A 17,240-nucleotide genomic window follows, 5' to 3' on the forward strand; every position below is an offset into this window, starting at 1 on the left:
CCCTCCAAAGCAACTGGTTGGCTATTGTGTGAGGCAGGATGTTGGACTAGATGGACCACTGGTCTGATCCAGCAGTGCTCTTCTTATGAAGGCCTCAGTCTGTATGCCCCATTGGCTGTCCAGAGGAACTGGTTAGCCACTCTGTAAGACACAACGCTGGACAAGATGGACCCCTGGTCTGATCCAGCAGGGCTCTTCTTGTGTTCTTATGAAGGCCTCGGCCTCTATGCCCTGTTGTTGGCCCTTCAGGGGAACTGGTTGGCCAGTGTGTGAGCCAGAATGCTGGACAAGATGGACCCCTGGTCTGATCCAGTAGGGCTCCTTATGTTCTTATGAAGGCCTCGGCCTCTATGCCCTGTTGTTGGCCCTCCAAAGCAACTGGTTGGCTATTGTGTGAGGCAGGATGTTGGACTAGATGGACCACTGGTCTGATCCAGCAGTGCTCTTCTTATGAAGGCCTCAGTCTGTATGCCCCATTGGCTGTCCAGAGGAACTGGTTAGCCACTCTGTAAGACACAACGCTGGACAAGATGGACCCCTGGTCTGATCCAGCAGGGCTCCTAATGTTCTTATGAAGGCCTCAGCCTCTATGCCCTGTTGTTGGCCCTTCAGGGGAACTGGTTGGCCAGTGTGTGAGCCAGAATGCTGGACAAGATGGACCCCTGGTCTGATCCAGTAGGGCTCCTTATGTTCTTATGAAGGCCTCGGCCTCTATGCCCTGTTGTTGGCCCTCCAAAGCAACTGGTTGGCTATTGTGTGAGGCAGGATGTTGGACTAGATGGACCACTGGTCTGATCCAGCAGTGCTCTTCTTATGAAGGCCTCAGTCTGTATGCCCCATTGGCTGTCCAGAGGAACTGGTTAGCCACTCTGTAAGACACAACGCTGGACAAGATGGACCCCTGGTCTGATCCAGCAGGGCTCTTCTTGTGTTCTTATGAAGGCCTCGGCCTCTATGCCCTGTTGTTGGCCCTTCAGGGGAACTGGTTGGCCAGTGTGTGAGCCAGAATGCTGGACAAGATGGACCCCTGGTCTGATCCAGTAGGGCTCCTTATGTTCTTATGAAGGCCTCGGCCTCTATGCCCTGTTGTTGGCCCTCCAAAGCAACTGGTTGGCTATTGTGTGAGGCAGGATGTTGGACTAGATGGACCACTGGTCTGATCCAGCAGTGCTCTTCTTATGAAGGCCTCAGTCTGTATGCCCCATTGGCTGTCCAGAGGAACTGGTTAGCCACTCTGTAAGACACAACGCTGGACAAGATGGACCCCTGGTCTGATCCAGCAGGGCTCTTCTTGTGTTCTTATGAAGGCCTCGGCCTCTATGCCCTGTTGTTGGCCCTTCAGAGGAACTGGTTGGCCAGTGTGTGAGCCAGAATGCTGGACAAGATGGACCCCTGGTCTGATCCAGCAGGGCTCCTTATGTTCTTATGAAGGCCTCGGCCTCTATGCCCTGTTGTTGGCCTTCCAAAGGAATTGGATGGCCACTGTGTGACTAGGTGGACCGTTGGTCTGATCCAGCAGGGCTCTTCTTATTGTTCTTCACATTATATCAGTAATCCTTCCGATCACAGCCTTGTAAGGTAGGTCAGTATTACTGACCTTATATTAGGAGTTGGACAGAAGCTTTGAGGAGCAGCTTGCCCAAAGTCTGTGACAGGGGCAAGATTCAAACTTGGGACTTCCCTGATCTGTCTTGTTTGGAGGGGGGGGAGGAAAACACCTGAGGTTGTGTGTGTCAGCATCATTCCCTTCTGCTAGAAACCTCCCCGCTTCCTGGAAGGAGTGTGGGTCATACTCACATGTTCTTAAGAGGAGGCACTTTCAGCTTCCCAGGTTTACTCCCTCCTTGACTGCCTTAAAGTGTGTTGTCAAGTAGCAATCGACTTTAAGCCGTGTTCCCTCTAAGCTGAGTTCATGGGAGCCAGCTCACAGTTTTTTAGCCTCCGGCTCATGCATTTTTGTCTTAGCTCAGCCTGCTCAGGAAGGATGTCCTCTAAGCACACTAATTTATGCAGCAGCTCACAGCTTCAATGCCAGTAGCTCACAAAGCAGAATTTTTGCTCACAAGACTCCACAGCTTAGCAGGAACCCCATGAAGTTCCACCTCGTGGGGTTTTCAGGGCAAGAGATAAGCAGAGGTGGTTTGTCATTGCCTTCCGCTGCCCAGCAGCCCCTGTCTTCCCTGGTGGTCTCCATTCAAGTGGTGACCATGTTCAGCCCTGCTTAGCTTCCAAGCTGTGACAAGATCAGGCCAGTCTGAGCTATTTAGGCTGCTATGCTGACTCATTAAGGAGTCAGCAAGTTGCCCCCCTTCCTCAACTTAAGAACATAAGAGAAGCCATGTTGGATGAGGCCAATGGCCCATGCAGTCCAACACTCTGTGTCACACAGTGGCCAAAAACCCCCAGGCGCCATCAGGAGGTCCATAAGAACATAAGAGAAGCCATGTTGGATCAGGCCAGTGGCCCATCCAGTCCAACACTCTGTGTCACACAGTGGCCAAAAACCCCCAGGCGCCATCAGGAGGTCCATAAGAACATAAGAGAAGCCATGTTGGATCAGGCCAGTGGCCCATCCAGTCCAACATTCTGTGTCACACAGTGGCCAAAAAACCCTAGGTGCCATCAGGAGGTCCACCAGTGGGGCCAGGACACTAGAAGCCCTCCCACTGTGCCGTCCCCAAGCACGAAGAATCCAGAGCATCACTGCCCCAGACAGAAGTTCCAACAATATGCTGTGTCTAAGCCACTGATGGACCTCTGCTCCGTATGTTGATCCAACCCCCTCTTGAAGCTGTCTATGTTTGTAGCTGCCACCACATCCTGTGGCAGTGAATTCCATGTGTTAATCACCCTTTGGGTGAAGAAGTACTTCCTTTTATCTGTTCTAACAATTTCATTGAGTGCCCACGAGTTCTTGTATTGTGAGAAAGGGAGAAAAGTACTTCTTTCCCTACCTTCCTATCCCATGCATAACTACCTTCTGTGCTCTTGCACAAGGACCTGCTCAAGCACACGCCGTCGGACCACCCGGACTACCCATTGCTGCAGGATGCCCTCCGGATCTCCCAGAACTTCCTCTCCAGCATCAATGAGGACATTGATCCCCGCAGGACGGCGGTCACCACACCCAAGGGGGAGGTGAGGGGGTAGAGGAGCAAGGGGAGGACCCCAAAGGCATCAGGTCAGACTAAAGAGCCTTCTCATCCCGTACCCTTGTTTCTAGCAATGGACAGTCATGTGCTTCTGGGAAAGCCCACAAGTGAGACAGGAAGGCTAGAGGTAGTTTGTGTAATGCTGTCTCCGTGCCTGGAGAATGTTGTAGCTGAAAAGCTCTTGGTGGATCCATCCAGTCCTTTTCCAAAGTCATCCGAGCTAGCAGTGGTTCCTCGCCACGGCTCATGATACAAAATACCATGCATTTCCAGGTGTTTAGAAGGAGGATTTCTTTTCATCAACCCCAACCTTACCACCAGTCTGCTCCAAGGGCTGACCCCAAATTCTAGCAGGGTTGGGTGGATGGAATTAGTAGGTGTGCAGACTTGTAGCAGTGCCTTGATGCTGTTTAGAAGAAAGCAGCGGGACATGGGACACTGAAGGTGAAGACAGAGGGCGTATCAGATAACTTGCAGAGCGTCCTTTACAGCCGAGGGGCAGAGCCCAAGTTTATTTTGTCTTCACTGCCTGAATGAGCAGGGTGCAGATTCTCTTTCTCCCCTTCCTGTCTTGCGGTTCATTTGTCCATCCAAAATTATATTTTAAATGCACTGTACACGTTTATCCATTTATCAATTCATCATCTATTCTTTTTTTTCTTTTTTTTGGGGGGGGGGGAGAATCTCCAAACTGTTTTCTTTTAACTTGGCAATTATCAGTCTCTCTAAATCAGGATGGCCGAACTGTGGCTCGGGAGCCGCATGTGGCTCTTTCATACATATTGTGTGGCTCCTGAAGTCCCCACTGCCCCATTGGCTGGCTTGGAGAAGGCATTTCTCTCTTTAAATCACTTTTCCAAGTCAGTGGCTTGGAGTTGCTTTATGTTGCTTTCCTTCCTTCCTTCCTTCCTTCCTTCCTTCCTTCCTTCCTTCCTTCCTTCCTTCCTTCCTTCCTTCCTTCCTTCCTTCCTTCCTTCCTTCCTTCCTTCCTTCCTTCCTTCCCTCCTTCCTTCCCTCCTTCCTTCCTTCCCTCCTTCCTTCCTCCCTCCCTCCCTCCCTCCCAGCTCTCAAACATCTGATGTGTATTCTATGTGACTCTTACATTAAGCAAGTCTGGCCACCTGTGCTCTACATTTTTATCCCACCCTTCTTTTAAAGACCTCAGAATTTCGCCGCTTGAGTCCTGTACCTGGCCAGAGATTTGGGGTGGGTCTATCTCTGCGCTGTGTATTTGTGGAAAGGGGAGACAATGACAGCCCCCCCCCATTTCCCTTTCTCACCTCCAGACCCGGCAGCTGGTCAAAGATGGCTTCTTGGTGGAGATGGCTGAAGGCACCCGCAAACTACGCCACGTCTTCCTCTTCACAGATGTGCTGCTCTGTGCCAAACTGAAGAAGACAGCAGTGGGGTGAGACACGGGGAGAAAGTAACAGGACATGGGAAGAGGGAATCTGGTGTCAATCCCCCCCTCCCCCACCCCCGCTCCCCTTTCCTTCTGTGGGTTGTTAGTGCAAATGAGTGATGGGGCCTTTGGCAATATGTCCAGTCTCAGGTAACATTTAAAAGTATTCATATTCTCATTTTCTGTAATTGCAAATATACTCAATATTTGTGCAGCAATTTGCTGCTGTTTCTCTTTATGCAAACCTAGCACATGTACTTTTAATTTTTGCCATCTGAGAGGTAAGGGAAAATAAATGTTAATGGTAGAAAGCAAATTCTCCAGTAAACAAAAGAGAATGTTTGGAAAGAGGCTCTCGAGAGTGACAGTGCTACTGAGCTGTTTCAGGAGGAGCGGGATATAAATGTACAGAGATAAATAAAATAAATGGTTGTATATTAAACTGAAATGTATAACATTGAACTTTTAAACAGTGTATTATTTAATGATTGTAGAATATGTTTGTTACCAAAACTATTTACATTTAAACACAAAACCTTCAAAATGTTGTATATACGACTGCAGTATAAGAGGCTTTTTTCTAGTGCTCCCCAGAATTTCCCAATGTTTCCATTTTCCTCAGACTTTTTCATGCTTTGTGTTTTGAATGTGAAAAAACTTGTCCTAAGAAGCATATTTCTGATTCTAAAAGAGGATGTCCAAACCGCCCCCCCCCCACCCCCCAATTTCCCTCCATTTCTTACTCTTGGTTCCTGTCATCTCTATTGCCAACACCCCCTACCCCCAATAAAACCTAATTCTAAACGAGAATAGAGCTTCTTTTCAGTTTCCCTCAAATTTTACAATTTTTCATTGGGGGAAAAGGCCTCTGAAAAAAGTGAGTGATTTTTCCATTTTCCCCCCTCCTGGACCCTTATAACTCTTCCCTCAAGCTTCTAATTCCTCAGAGCTGCTGAGGTGAGAGGTGCCTGGGGACACGAAGCACACCTCCAGATTAAGAGTGGCCACCATAAGATATGTAGAGCTGCTTTGTGCTGAAGCAGGTCCTTGGCCCATCTAGCTCCACCTGTCCCCTTGAACTAAGTAGTCAGAACAATGGACTGTAGCGTGTGGAGAATCCAAATCAAAAATACACTGCTCCAGGCACAACAACACAACAATAAGAGTAATTTAACGGTAGCCAGTCATACACAACAAAACACGCTAATTCCAAATATACATTCCAAATATATAGGTATACAAATTCCAGAAGTAAATCCCAAATATATGGACAATGGTGGGTCAATCCAAAGTGCACCGTTTCAAATCTTCATCAGGTTCAAAGATGAATGGATAAATATATAGTCTTGGTGTCACTTTGAAATGGGACTTTTAACCTGGACTCCAGAAAGCTGACAATCTTAATGATTGTTGTCGCTTTTGCAACGGGGCCAAAGCATGCTCCAAAGAGCTTGCCGTCTTATATACAAGAACTTGTGTTTGTATGGGACCCGAGTGTGGCTTGTGCAGGCCAGCCAGGTTGACAGTCCCCCTGTCTCCACAGGAAACACCAGCAGTACGACTGCAAGTGGTACCTGCCCTTGGCGGAGTTGGTGTTCCCCTCCCTCGAAGAGCTGGATCCCTGCCCGCACGTCCACGCCATGCCTGACCATGATTTGGAGGACGTGAAGATGAAGATTTCCTCTATGAAAAGCGAGGTGCAGAAGGAGGTGCGTACCTGGGGGAGGGGGCTAGGAGAGGGCACTGCCAAGGCATTGGGATCCCAGGGTGCAAAGCGTGCAGCTAGGATAATAACCTTGTGGGATTGGCCCAAGAGGTCCAGCTGGTCCAGCTGCTGGTCTCCAGCAGGGGATGCCCAGATGCCTGTGGAAGCTGCCAAACAGGGCTGAAAAGCAGTGGACCTTCCCTGTTGCCCCTGCGACTCAGAACAACACTGCCTCTGCACATGGAGGCTCCATTTGACTTATTTATTTATTTATTTGTGTATTTATTTCTGCGCATTTATAGTCTGCCTTTTCCCATGAAGGGCTCAGGGCGGATTCCAACAAACTAAAACACTACAACCAACAGTAAAACATCAGAATAGTTAAAACAATTAAACCAATAGATTAAAAATAATTATTTAAGACGGCATGGATGGTATGAGCACTAAGAAGCATTGGTGAACCTTTCCTGCTGGTACAAATGAAGCTGCCTTATACTGAATCAGAAGTTTTGGCGCATCGAGGTCAGCGCTGTCTCAGGCGGAAGTCTTTCCCATCCTCTGCCTCCTTTCCCATCCCTTTAACTGGAGATGGCAGGGATTGAACTTGGGACCTTTTACTCTGTCGAGTCCAGGGGTGGCTAAACTGTGGCTTGGGAACCTCGTGTGGTTCTTTCACACACATTGTGTGGCTCTTGGAGCCCCCACCACATGGTTGGCTGACTTGGAGAAGGCATTTCTCTTTTTAAATCACTTCCCCAAACCAAGACATTTGAAGTTAAAGCTGCTTTCTTTCCATCTCTCTCCCCCTCCCCATCAATTTCCTTCCTTCCTTCCCTCCCTCCGACATCTGACGTTCTTGTCTTGCTGCTCTCAAACATCCGACATTTATTCTATGTGGCTCTTAAGTTAAGCAGGCTTGGCCACCCCTGGTCTAGTCCTTTATTTTTTAAACCCATGTGAGCCTGCCACCCTACACGCTAGGGTGATTAACATGTAGAATTCACTGCCACAGGAGGTGGTGGCGGCCACAAGCATAGCCACCTTCAAGAGGGGTTTGGATAAAAATATGGAGCAGAGGTCCATCAGTGACTATTAGCCACAGTGTGTGTGTGTGTGTATATATAAAAAAAATTTGCCACTGTGTGACACAGAGTGTTGGACTGGATGTTGGACTGGATGGGCCATTGGCCTGATCTAACATGGCTTCTCTTATGTTCTTATGCTATTTAGACACATATTTTTTTTTTACATCTGCTGAACTTCCCAGTCAGCATCATTGGGTGGTTGGCATAGCCCTTTATCCGGTACCGTGACTAGCAGAGAGCAAGGATGTTACACCAATGCACTGGGTTTGTTCGTGAGAACTGACCTCCTCCTATGTCATATCACACGGCAGGGCTGAGAAAGGAGTGTCTAAAGCAGCACAGAGACCCCTGCTCAACACAGGACTTTTGGGGGTGGGAACGGGGTGCCTGAGACTTGGGGAGGGGTCAGTGAGCCCCTTGTGGGCATTTGCCTAATCTTGCCAATTACCCCCGACCTTGAGGGGCACTACTGTTTTTTGCTATGGCAAACCAGTGCCTCTTCCCCTCCCCGCCCCCCCCCAGAAAAGAAGCTGATCTGAGAATAATTTCAGAGAAAGAGTAAGTCTAGTAGCACCTTAAAGACTAACAAATTTGTGATAGGGGATGAGATTTCATAATTTGGAGGGGGGCATCAGGGTGCCGGGGGATGGCATTGAGAGCCTCAAGAGCAGACAGATTGCTGCTGGGGTGGGGGCACTGCAAAATCTAAAGGGGACAGAGCCCCATCCCCCCCCACACACACACACACTACAGGCCTGGCTCGCACCCTGCCACAAATTTTGTTAGTCTTTAAGGTGCTGCTGGACTCTTGCTCATTTCTACTGCTACAAGTTTCAGAGGGAAGTCATGTTGGTCCGCTGTAGAACAACTAGATATTGGAGTCCAGTTGCACTTTCAGGATATAAACAAAGTCAAAAGCTTTGACTCCCAAAGGTTCATACCCCCAAAATCTGAGCTTGAATCCAGCTGAGCAGAGAATGATCATGCAGCAGACAGCTTCTTAGGACATTGTGGGTAAGATCGAAGGTGTTTTCGGAAAGAACTGAACCCTTCCGCCACCATTCCCCATTTGCCATATTGACCTTAAGAAATGAAAGTCTCTGTGCCAGTGTTCAAATCTACAGACCAACTTGTTTCCAACCCGACTTCTTTTCCTCCTCCGCAGAAGGCCAACAAGGGGCAGAGCCGAGCGATGGAGCGCCTGAAGAAGAAAATGTTTGACAACGAATTCTGGCTTCTGCTCAACTCTCCTTCCATCCCCTTCCGCATCCATCACCGGAACGGGAAAGTACGGCTGGGTCCTCGTGGGGGTTGGGAGGGAGAGAAAAAAGGGAGCTGCTAGAGAAGAGAGGCTTTTAGGCAGAGTCAGAGACTCCAGAAGGGGAAGAAGGCGAGCACTTCCTTGTGGGCATGACTCTGTGGAGACATCTCCATAAACTATGGTTTCGACAAACATTGGTTAGCTGTTAAGGATAGATGCAGACAAACCAGGGTTTGTCGGTTAGCACAAAACCAGGACTTCATACTAGCGTTTGTGGTTGGTTTGTTAACCAAAGAGTTATGCTAACTGTGGTTTGATGCTAGATTCAAGTGAGCAGCTGTGTTGGTGTGAGGCAGCAGAACAAAGTTGGAGTCTAGTGGCATTTTTTAGATCAACAGAGTATTATTCTGGGTATAAGCTTTCGTGTGCATGCACACTTCTTCAGATATGCTGAAGTGGAAGTTAACAGTCCAAACATATAGGTAGAAGGTGAGCAGCAAATTAGCATACAGCATATTAAAGTTGTTTGACAAATTTAAGGACCAAGGTGGAATCACAAGCTTTGTTTATATTGTCACCATTTGTTTGGGTTTAATTCTGGGGGGAAACATAATGAAGGAAATAAATATATCAAAACGAGAGATTAATAGGCAGATGTACCCTTCGTAACTGTGGAATGCTGAGAGTAATTAACTGGTGCTCTGCTGTCATGCTCCATCTTCCTCTCAAGAGTGGAAGTGACCTCACAGCATCCTCTTGAGAGCCAGTTTGGTGTAGTGGTTAAGTGTGCGGACTCTTATCTGGGAGAACCGGATTTGATTCCCCACTCCTCCACTTGCACCTGCTAGCATGGCCTTGGGTCAGCCATAGGAGTTGTCCTTGAAAGGGCAGCTTCTGGGAGAGCTCTTTTAGCTCCACCTACCTCACAAGGGTGTCTGTTGTGGGGGGAGAAGATAGAGGAGATTGTGAGGCGCTCTCTGATTCAGAGAGAAGGGCAGGGTATAAATCTGCAGTCTTCTTCTTTGAGGTGAAATGATTGGCTATGCAGGGTATCTTCTGTTTCCCCAGACCAGAGAAATACATTCTGATCTGCCATTCCAAATTGCATTATATTGCCCTGACCTGGATAGCCCAGGCAAACCTGATCTCGTCAGATCTCAGAAGCTAAGCAGGGTCAACTCTAGCAAGTACTTGAATGGGAGAACTCCTTGGAATACCAAAACCAGGGAGGCTGGGACAGGTTTTATTCAGCCACCTCTCAGAATATTGTCTGTGCCCCCAGTAGGGGTCAGTCATCAAAGGTCGCCGTGACTTCCAGGTGCACACACACACACATACACATGTATGCACACACCCACACACAAATAAAATCACAAAAAAACCCACCCAGATTGCATTATATTCTGCTGTTCATTACAATACATTACAATCTACTATTCCATCTGAATTCACAAACTGAATTCCTTGTGTTTGCTGGCCACAGAGAGAGTCGTCTCAGGAGGTTGCAAGAAGCAGAGAAATGGGGGTGGTGTGCAAATCGGAACTTACACCTGCTCTCTGATAGGCTGGTCAAAATGTAAGCAAGCCACCGTTTGTGGTCCAAAGGCAGCTGATATGTAGCTCAGTAATAAATGGTGGTGAGGGGCATGCGGTAGTGGGGCTTCCAGTGCCTCCTGCTGCTGAGTTAGACTGGGAGATTCAGACTTTAAAGTTGTGGACCGTGGGGTATAGGTGAGAGCAAGGCTTTTTTTTTTTTTTTTGTAGCAGGAACTCCTTTGCATATTAGGCCATACTCCTCTTATGTAGCCAATCCTCCAAAGCTTACAGTAGGTCCTGTAATAAGAGCCCTGTAAGCTTTTGGAGGATTGGCTACACAAGAGGGGTGTGGCCTAATATGCAAAGGAGTTCTTGCTACAAAAAAAGCCCAGGGTAGGAAGGCAAGGGGTGGTGCCAAGGTACCCTGGGGCTCCCGCTTGGCATTTGTTCTAATTAGGGTTGCCAACCTCCATGGGATGTAGTGGGATGCAGATTAACTTTGACCTCCAGATGACAGAAATCAGTCCCCCTGGAGAAATGGCTGCTTTAGAGGGTGGGCTTTATAGCAGGGGTGGCCACACTGTGGCATGGGAGCCACATGTGACTCTTTCACACATATTCTGTGGTTCTCAAAGTCCCCACCCCCTCATCGGCCAGCTTGGAGAAGGCATTTATCTCTTTAAATCACTTCTCCAAGCCAAACCAGCCAGCGGCTTGGAGAATGCATTTAAAGTTGCTTCCTTTCCACCTCTCCCTCAATCCTCTCCTTCCTCCTTTCCCTTCCCTCCCCTCCCTAATCTTCAACAGTGGAGCTGTTTTTCTGCTCCTGTTGTGCCACAGGGTCTCTGGAAGAAGCTATATTACCTTTTTGGCCATTTATGGGGAGAGGCAAGGGACAGTCTGCGCCACTGCGTTGATGGCACTCTGTTTCCTTTCCAGAGTTACTTGTTTCTGCTTTCCTCCGACTATGAGCGGGCGGAATGGAGAGAGGCCATCCAGAAGCTGCAAAAGAAAGGTAAAACGCTCGACAACCTTTTCCTCATTGGAGTGGCCTGCAGTGTCAAGTTGGCAACTCAGGGATGGTTTGGTTTTTTGCTGCTCCCTGTATGAACTCTTGTATCAGTGTAGAGCAGAAGTGTTGAACTCATTTGTTATGGGGTGTCATTCTGACATGAATGAGATCTGGTGTCATAAAATGAATTGCAAGGTAGCAGAGATATAAACTATATAAAGGACAGAAATACAAGTAATGATTTTTTTTAAAAAAAAATTAAAACATGCTTAAAAGATTAGCACTCTTGCAATATTTTGTTTATTTTACACCTCTCGCTCTGAATTATTTCATCAGCACTTGGAGACAATGTCTATGCTGTAGTAATCTTGAGTAGGCTGTCCAGGTGTGCATCTGTAAGTTGCAAACCTACTTTTGATTTATTGAGATTCATTACAGAAATCTCTTGGCCAGTGCTTTGAACCTAAGACCCAGGGAAAAACATGAAATGGCTGGGCATTATGAGCTTTGGTACATCAGCTGCTTCATACGCTGGTCAGCCAATGGGGAAAATAGAGGCTTTGCTCTGTAGCTTAACTGAACGAGCCTGGCAAAACAAGCTGAGATGCAGAAGGAAGCAAGAGAGAGAGAAGGAAGCAGACAACAGTGCGTTGCTCGTGGTCCTGAAGGAGCCCTCCGGGGGCCTGATCCAGTCCATGGGCTGCATGTTTGACATCCCTGGTGTGGCATCTCTCAGTTGTAGAGATCCTACTCATTTCTACAAAGCTCCGCTCTTCAGCTTGAAGGTGATGCACATTGGGACAAAAAAAAAATCCCAGCTTCTAGGAGAGGCTGATGGAATCTGAATTTGCTGAGACCGAGAGGGGAAAAGGTCTTGGGGTCTTAGTGGACATCTCAGTGGACAAAGCGTCAATGCCGTTCACTGCAGTGGTGAAAAAGGCAGACTCTGGCATGGCACCAGATTTATGAAAAAGTCTGCCAGCAAACCGGCTGCACCCCAGCATCCTCCTATAAGGTCTTTAGAGGGAAAAATGTTGTATAGACTGGTCATATCTTCAAGTCTACTATAGACTCACTTATATTTTTAAGAGGGCAGTGTACATTTTTTATTTGGAAAGTTTATGGGCGATTCAATCTATGATTAAAAAAAAACTGTTTATATTTTTGAACTACATGGTTGGCTTGGCTTGTACAAGTTACCTGGTAGCATAGAGCACTTCCCCCACTCCAAATTTTATTACACTAAATGCAAACTGTAGTATCCAGAGAACAGCTAAGGACCCTCTGGGAGGTGGATTGTGGGGCCAGACGATGGCTCCCTGCAATTCTGTCTCCTCAGTCTTCACTCTCTGCTGCCCCCTGGTGAGCTTCTTCTATAGCAGCTTCTGAATAATCTTACAGCGACAGTGCAAGGGCTGCCTGCATGTTGTGGCCTTCTACTGAGCCTCCCTCCCTCTCTTATCCCCCATGCAGACCTCCAGACTTTTGTGCTCAGCTCCGTGGAACTGCAAGTGCTCACGGGCTCCTGCTTCAAGTTACGCACTGTGCACAATCTTCCCGTCACCAGCAATAAGGACGGTAAGTGATCCTCACCCACCTCCTCTCAAGACCTCACGGCAACATCCTCCGGTCTGTAGTTCAGGTTTGGTGGTTTTAAGCTGGTGCCCTTTGGCTGAGCTTTTTTTGTAGCAGGAACTCCTTTGCATATTAGGCCACACCTCTCCTATGTAGCCAATCCTCCAAGAGCTTACAAGGCTCTTCGTACAGGGCCTACTGTAAGCTCCAGGAGGATTGGCTACATCAGGGGTGAGTGGCCTAATATGCAAAGGAGTTCCTGCTACAAAAAAAGCCCTGCCCTCTGAAATCAGGATGCTGTTCAACTGCTCTTCTCCCCATTCCAAGTGAAGGAAGGCCCACTTCTCAGTGGTCAGGGCACATGCTTTGCACGCCTAAGAGCCATACCTGGCTTTGTAGTTTGAAGAGCTGGGAAGGAACTCTGCTTGAGAGATGGGAGCCAAATAGTGCGTTGCAGAGGCGTAGTTCTCTTGGAGGACCTGTTTAGATCTCACCGCTGCCAGGAGTCGCTTGGTGAGCCCCTCTGGCTCTTAGCTTCTGCTACCTGAGAACCAGTTTGGTGTATGAGAGCCGTGAAGGGAGGGAGGGAGGGAGGGAAAATAGATAGGGGGGAAGGAAAGATGGAAAGAAAGCAACTTTAACTTCAGATGCATTCTCCAAACCACTGGCTGGCTTGGCTTGAAGAAGTGTTTTAAAGAGAGAAATGCCTTCTTCAAGCTGGCTGACAGGGCAGTGGGGGCTTCAAGAGCCACAAAATGCTTGTGAAAGAGCCACATGTGACTCCCAAGCCACAGTTTGGCCACCTCTGGTTTAAGTTAAGGATAGTAAGGTACTGGCTGGATGTTAGGAAAAGGTTTTTTACAATGCGAGTTGTTCAACCGTGGAATCAGCTACCGAGGGATGTGGTGAGCTCCCCCTCACTGGCAGTTTTCAAGCAGCAGCTGGATGAACACTGGTCGGGGATGCTCTGGGTTAATCCTGCATTGAGCAGGGAGTTGGACTAGATGGCTTGCATGGCCCCTTCCAACTCTATGATTCTATTTCCAATGCATGCAGAGGTGACTGTACGTTCACCCTACATCTTGGGACACAGCAGATCTTTCACCACTAGATGGCACCATGCAAGCAGGGTTTTGCCCCCTTGCATGGCTGTTCCCTGATTCTGCCCGGGGCTTTCTGTTTTGGGGCTGCATGGCTGACCTACTATATATTGGGGATCTACAATCAGGCCCCTTAATGTTTATTTTAATGGTACAAAGAAGCTGTGTGAAGGGGGAATCAGGATTGGGACCACAGTGCTAGAGCCGGGAGAGGTTCCTCCTTTCTTCCTCCCTGAGTTGTTTCCCATGCAAAGGTTGGGGGCCATGATAACTTATAGGGGGGAGCAGGGGTGGAATTCTTTGCACATTAGGCCACACACCTCTGATGTAGCCAATCCTCCAAGAGCTTACAAGGCTCTTTTTTGTAAGCTGTTAGAGGATTGGCTACTTCAGGGGTATGTGGCCTAGTATGCAAAGGAGCACCTGCTAGAATTCCACCCCTGGAGGAGAGGCATGGTGGAAAAGGTTAAATATTTCCTGCCTAGCCATTTTACTCTGATCTAAATCTGCCCCCTGGCTGCTTCTTAACACGGAAGGCAATATTGGGGGAATCCCATTGATGTAATATCAATGTAATATCTAGTTTTGGTCTCGCAACCCTCCATCCTTTTTTGGAGTTAACTGTGAATAAGGCTTGTAGGTTTTAATTTCCCCACAAATAAAAGCATGCAGCAGCCCCTCCTTCCATTGTTTCCCAAACTTCTGATAGCTGAGGTAGATATTATTTCTGAATTGAAACCAGAAAAGCACATTTACACCCAAAAGAGTTTGGTTTTTTAAGCAGCACATTCCATATAATCGGAGCTTTTTTTGTAGCAGGAATTCATTTGCATATTAGGCCACAGACCCCTGATGTAGCCAATCCTCCAAGAGCTTACACAGCTCTTCATACAAGGCCTGCTGTAAGCTCCAGAACGATTGGCAATATCAGGGGTGCGTAGCCTAATATGCAAAGAAATTCCTGTTACAAAAAAAGCCCTGCATATAATTCTGTCTGAGTCCTGTTCCGAGCATTCCTATCATGAAAGGTGGTGAATCTGGAATAGAGACTGGTACAGAGACTCAACAGGCAACATCCCGTTGAGCTCTGGGTCTCCATCTCTGCATTGGGAGTGTTTGAACAGGACTGGTCTCACCCAAATCAGAAATGCTGCAGTCTTGTGCTTCACGCCACTCCCAGCAGAGTCTGATTGGAAGGAACTGGCTCCAGAACTTGCAGGGGTGCAACAGGCAGCACCTTATATGAGTGAGAGTTGTTTGCTCATGGGCGACTTTATTTTATCAAAGTATTTCTCAGGGCACGCCATCTTTGGCATTCCTGCCATACCTGCCTTCATGCCTGAACACTTAGTTTCACAAAGACGAAAAGCAGACACTAGGGGAAGTGTGGTTAGATCTGGCTCAAGTCCAATGGCCTGTAAGTGCTGAAGAAAATGGCAGTTCTACTGGCGTTGTGTGTTCCCCCCCACCCTCTGTGCATGGGAACCCCTCCCACCGTAAGCTCTTCTAACCCCCCTCCTCTGGCTTTTCCACTCCGCAGATGATGAACCTCCAGGGATGTATGGCTTCCTGCACGTCATCGTCCACTCTGCCAAGGGCTTCAAACAATCTGCCAGTAAGTGCCACCTACAGGAGATTGCCCCTGTGTGGCTTGTGCCAGCCTGGGCTCAGCTCATGACAGGCTGAGAACGCCAGGCCGTGCCTTCCTTCCTGCCACCAACTAAACTGCCCCTCTTGTTCTGTTGCCTGCCTTCCAGATGCATTCTTCCTGGCTGGCCTCTTCCATAATGCCCTGCAAGCGCCTCGTGGCTGTGCTTCTTCCATTCTTCAGGCGTGCCCAGTTGATAAGAGTAGCACCCTGATTGGCAGCTGGATTGGGCCCAGGGTCACTTTGAACCAGAAAGGGGGTGGAAAGCCACGTTCCCTCTAATTCCCCCCCCCCCCTTCTGAGCGGAGCAGTTCACATCCTGAGCAAAATGTAACTGCTGTAATCTTAAAATGGGGAATGGGCAGTGCAGCACCCTACGCAGCTCCAGATTGCTGCTCAGCAAGGCTTCCTGGTTAATAAGCGACTGCTCACGCACACAGCTTAGAGGGAACACTAGGGAAAGACCCAATTCCTCCTCCTCTTCTGCTGCCAGGGCCCCATACCAGCACAAGCCTCTAGTTTGTGTTGGATAACTGGGACCAAACAATGCAGCTTGGGGACGGTCTCTAATTTCTCATCCCCGCTGGTTTGATTTTGAAACCCCCTGTTTCTCTTTTATTTCTCCCTTGTGTGAATTGAAACCAAGGGAGTCTTTACTTCTGTGCCATTTTCTGTTTTGTCATGCCGTTCCTCCCTCGTTAAAATGAAACACGTTTTTTAAAACGTCGCTTTTGCATAGAAGAAACTAGCAGATTGGGAAGCCCAGCACAACAGATGAGCATGAAAAGACTCAGCACAACAGCACATGAGAACTAAAAGGAAGGAAGGAGGGCAGATGACAACCTCCCTGGCAACCCTTCGGGGGCCGGATCTTGATTCAGGACTTGGAACCTTCAGTTTCCGATTCCTACTTTAGGCTGCTTGTCGGGTTCACAATCTCCAGGTGGGTCCTGGAGATCTCCTGGAATTACAGCTGATCCCCAGACCGCAGAGATCTGTTCCCCTGGAGAAAATAGCTGCTTTGGAGGGTGGACTGTATGGCTTTGGACCCTAATGAGGTCCCTCCCCAGTTTCATCCCCCAAATCTTCAGGAATTTCCCAATTCAGATTTAGCAGCCCTACCTGTTTGGGCAGTCAGTGGTTGGTTAGTGATATGTTGACAGTGGTGTTCTCTCTAAGAAGAAGAATTGCAGATTTATACCCCGCCCTTCTCCCTGAATCAGAGACTCAGAGCGGCTTACAATCTCCTATATCTTCCTCCCCCACAACAGACACCCTGTGAGGTGGGTGGGGCTGGAGAGGGCTCTCCCAGCAGCTGCCCTTTCAAGGACAACCTCTGCCAGAGCTATGGCTGACCCAAGGCCATGCTAGCAGGTGCAAGTGGAGGAGTGGGGAATCAAACCCGGTTCTCCCAGATAAGAGCCCGCACACTTCACCACTACACCAAACTGGCTCTGGCTAAGGTGAGGTAGTGTGAGCCAGCTCACAGTTTTTTAGCCTTTGGCTTAGACATTTTTTTTTGTCTCAGCTCAGGAAAAATGGCCCCAGAGCAAACGAACTTATGCACACCACCAGTAGCTCACGAATTAGAATTTTTGCTCACAAGACTCCACAGCTTAGAGGGAGCTTTGGCTGACAGCCTGAATTTTTGGGCCCTCCAGGCTGGCTTCAAGTGCAGTTTTGGTGGGTGGGAGAGATCTTTGGTCCAGTCCAAGCCTGACTGAAGATGCCAGGATTGGCCCCTCCTCACAGCAGCCTTCTCCC

The 17,240-nt window shown here is 48.4% G+C and overlaps 1 protein-coding gene across 4 annotated transcripts in view; it reads left to right on the forward strand.

Moving 5' to 3' along the window:
* ABR (ABR activator of RhoGEF and GTPase) overlaps window positions 1–17,240 on the forward strand; it is a 143,371-nt gene that overhangs the window by 67,827 nt on the left and 58,304 nt on the right. For all 4 annotated transcript variants that reach the window (XM_060258884.1, XM_060258883.1, XM_060258885.1 and 1 more), the window contains 7 exons: window positions 2,998–3,138; window positions 4,439–4,560; window positions 6,098–6,263; window positions 8,510–8,632; window positions 11,081–11,156; window positions 12,627–12,731; window positions 15,369–15,443. In XM_060258884.1, the coding sequence (XP_060114867.1) occupies window positions 2,998–3,138; window positions 4,439–4,560; window positions 6,098–6,263; window positions 8,510–8,632; window positions 11,081–11,156; window positions 12,627–12,731; window positions 15,369–15,443 (808 nt within the window). The remainder of the gene's footprint in view (window positions 1–2,997; window positions 3,139–4,438; window positions 4,561–6,097; window positions 6,264–8,509; window positions 8,633–11,080; window positions 11,157–12,626; window positions 12,732–15,368; window positions 15,444–17,240) is intronic.

Source organism: Heteronotia binoei, chromosome 18 (assembly GCF_032191835.1).
Source record: "Heteronotia binoei isolate CCM8104 ecotype False Entrance Well chromosome 18, APGP_CSIRO_Hbin_v1, whole genome shotgun sequence".
In the NCBI taxonomy this organism is placed as follows: domain Eukaryota; kingdom Metazoa; phylum Chordata; class Lepidosauria; order Squamata; family Gekkonidae; genus Heteronotia; species Heteronotia binoei.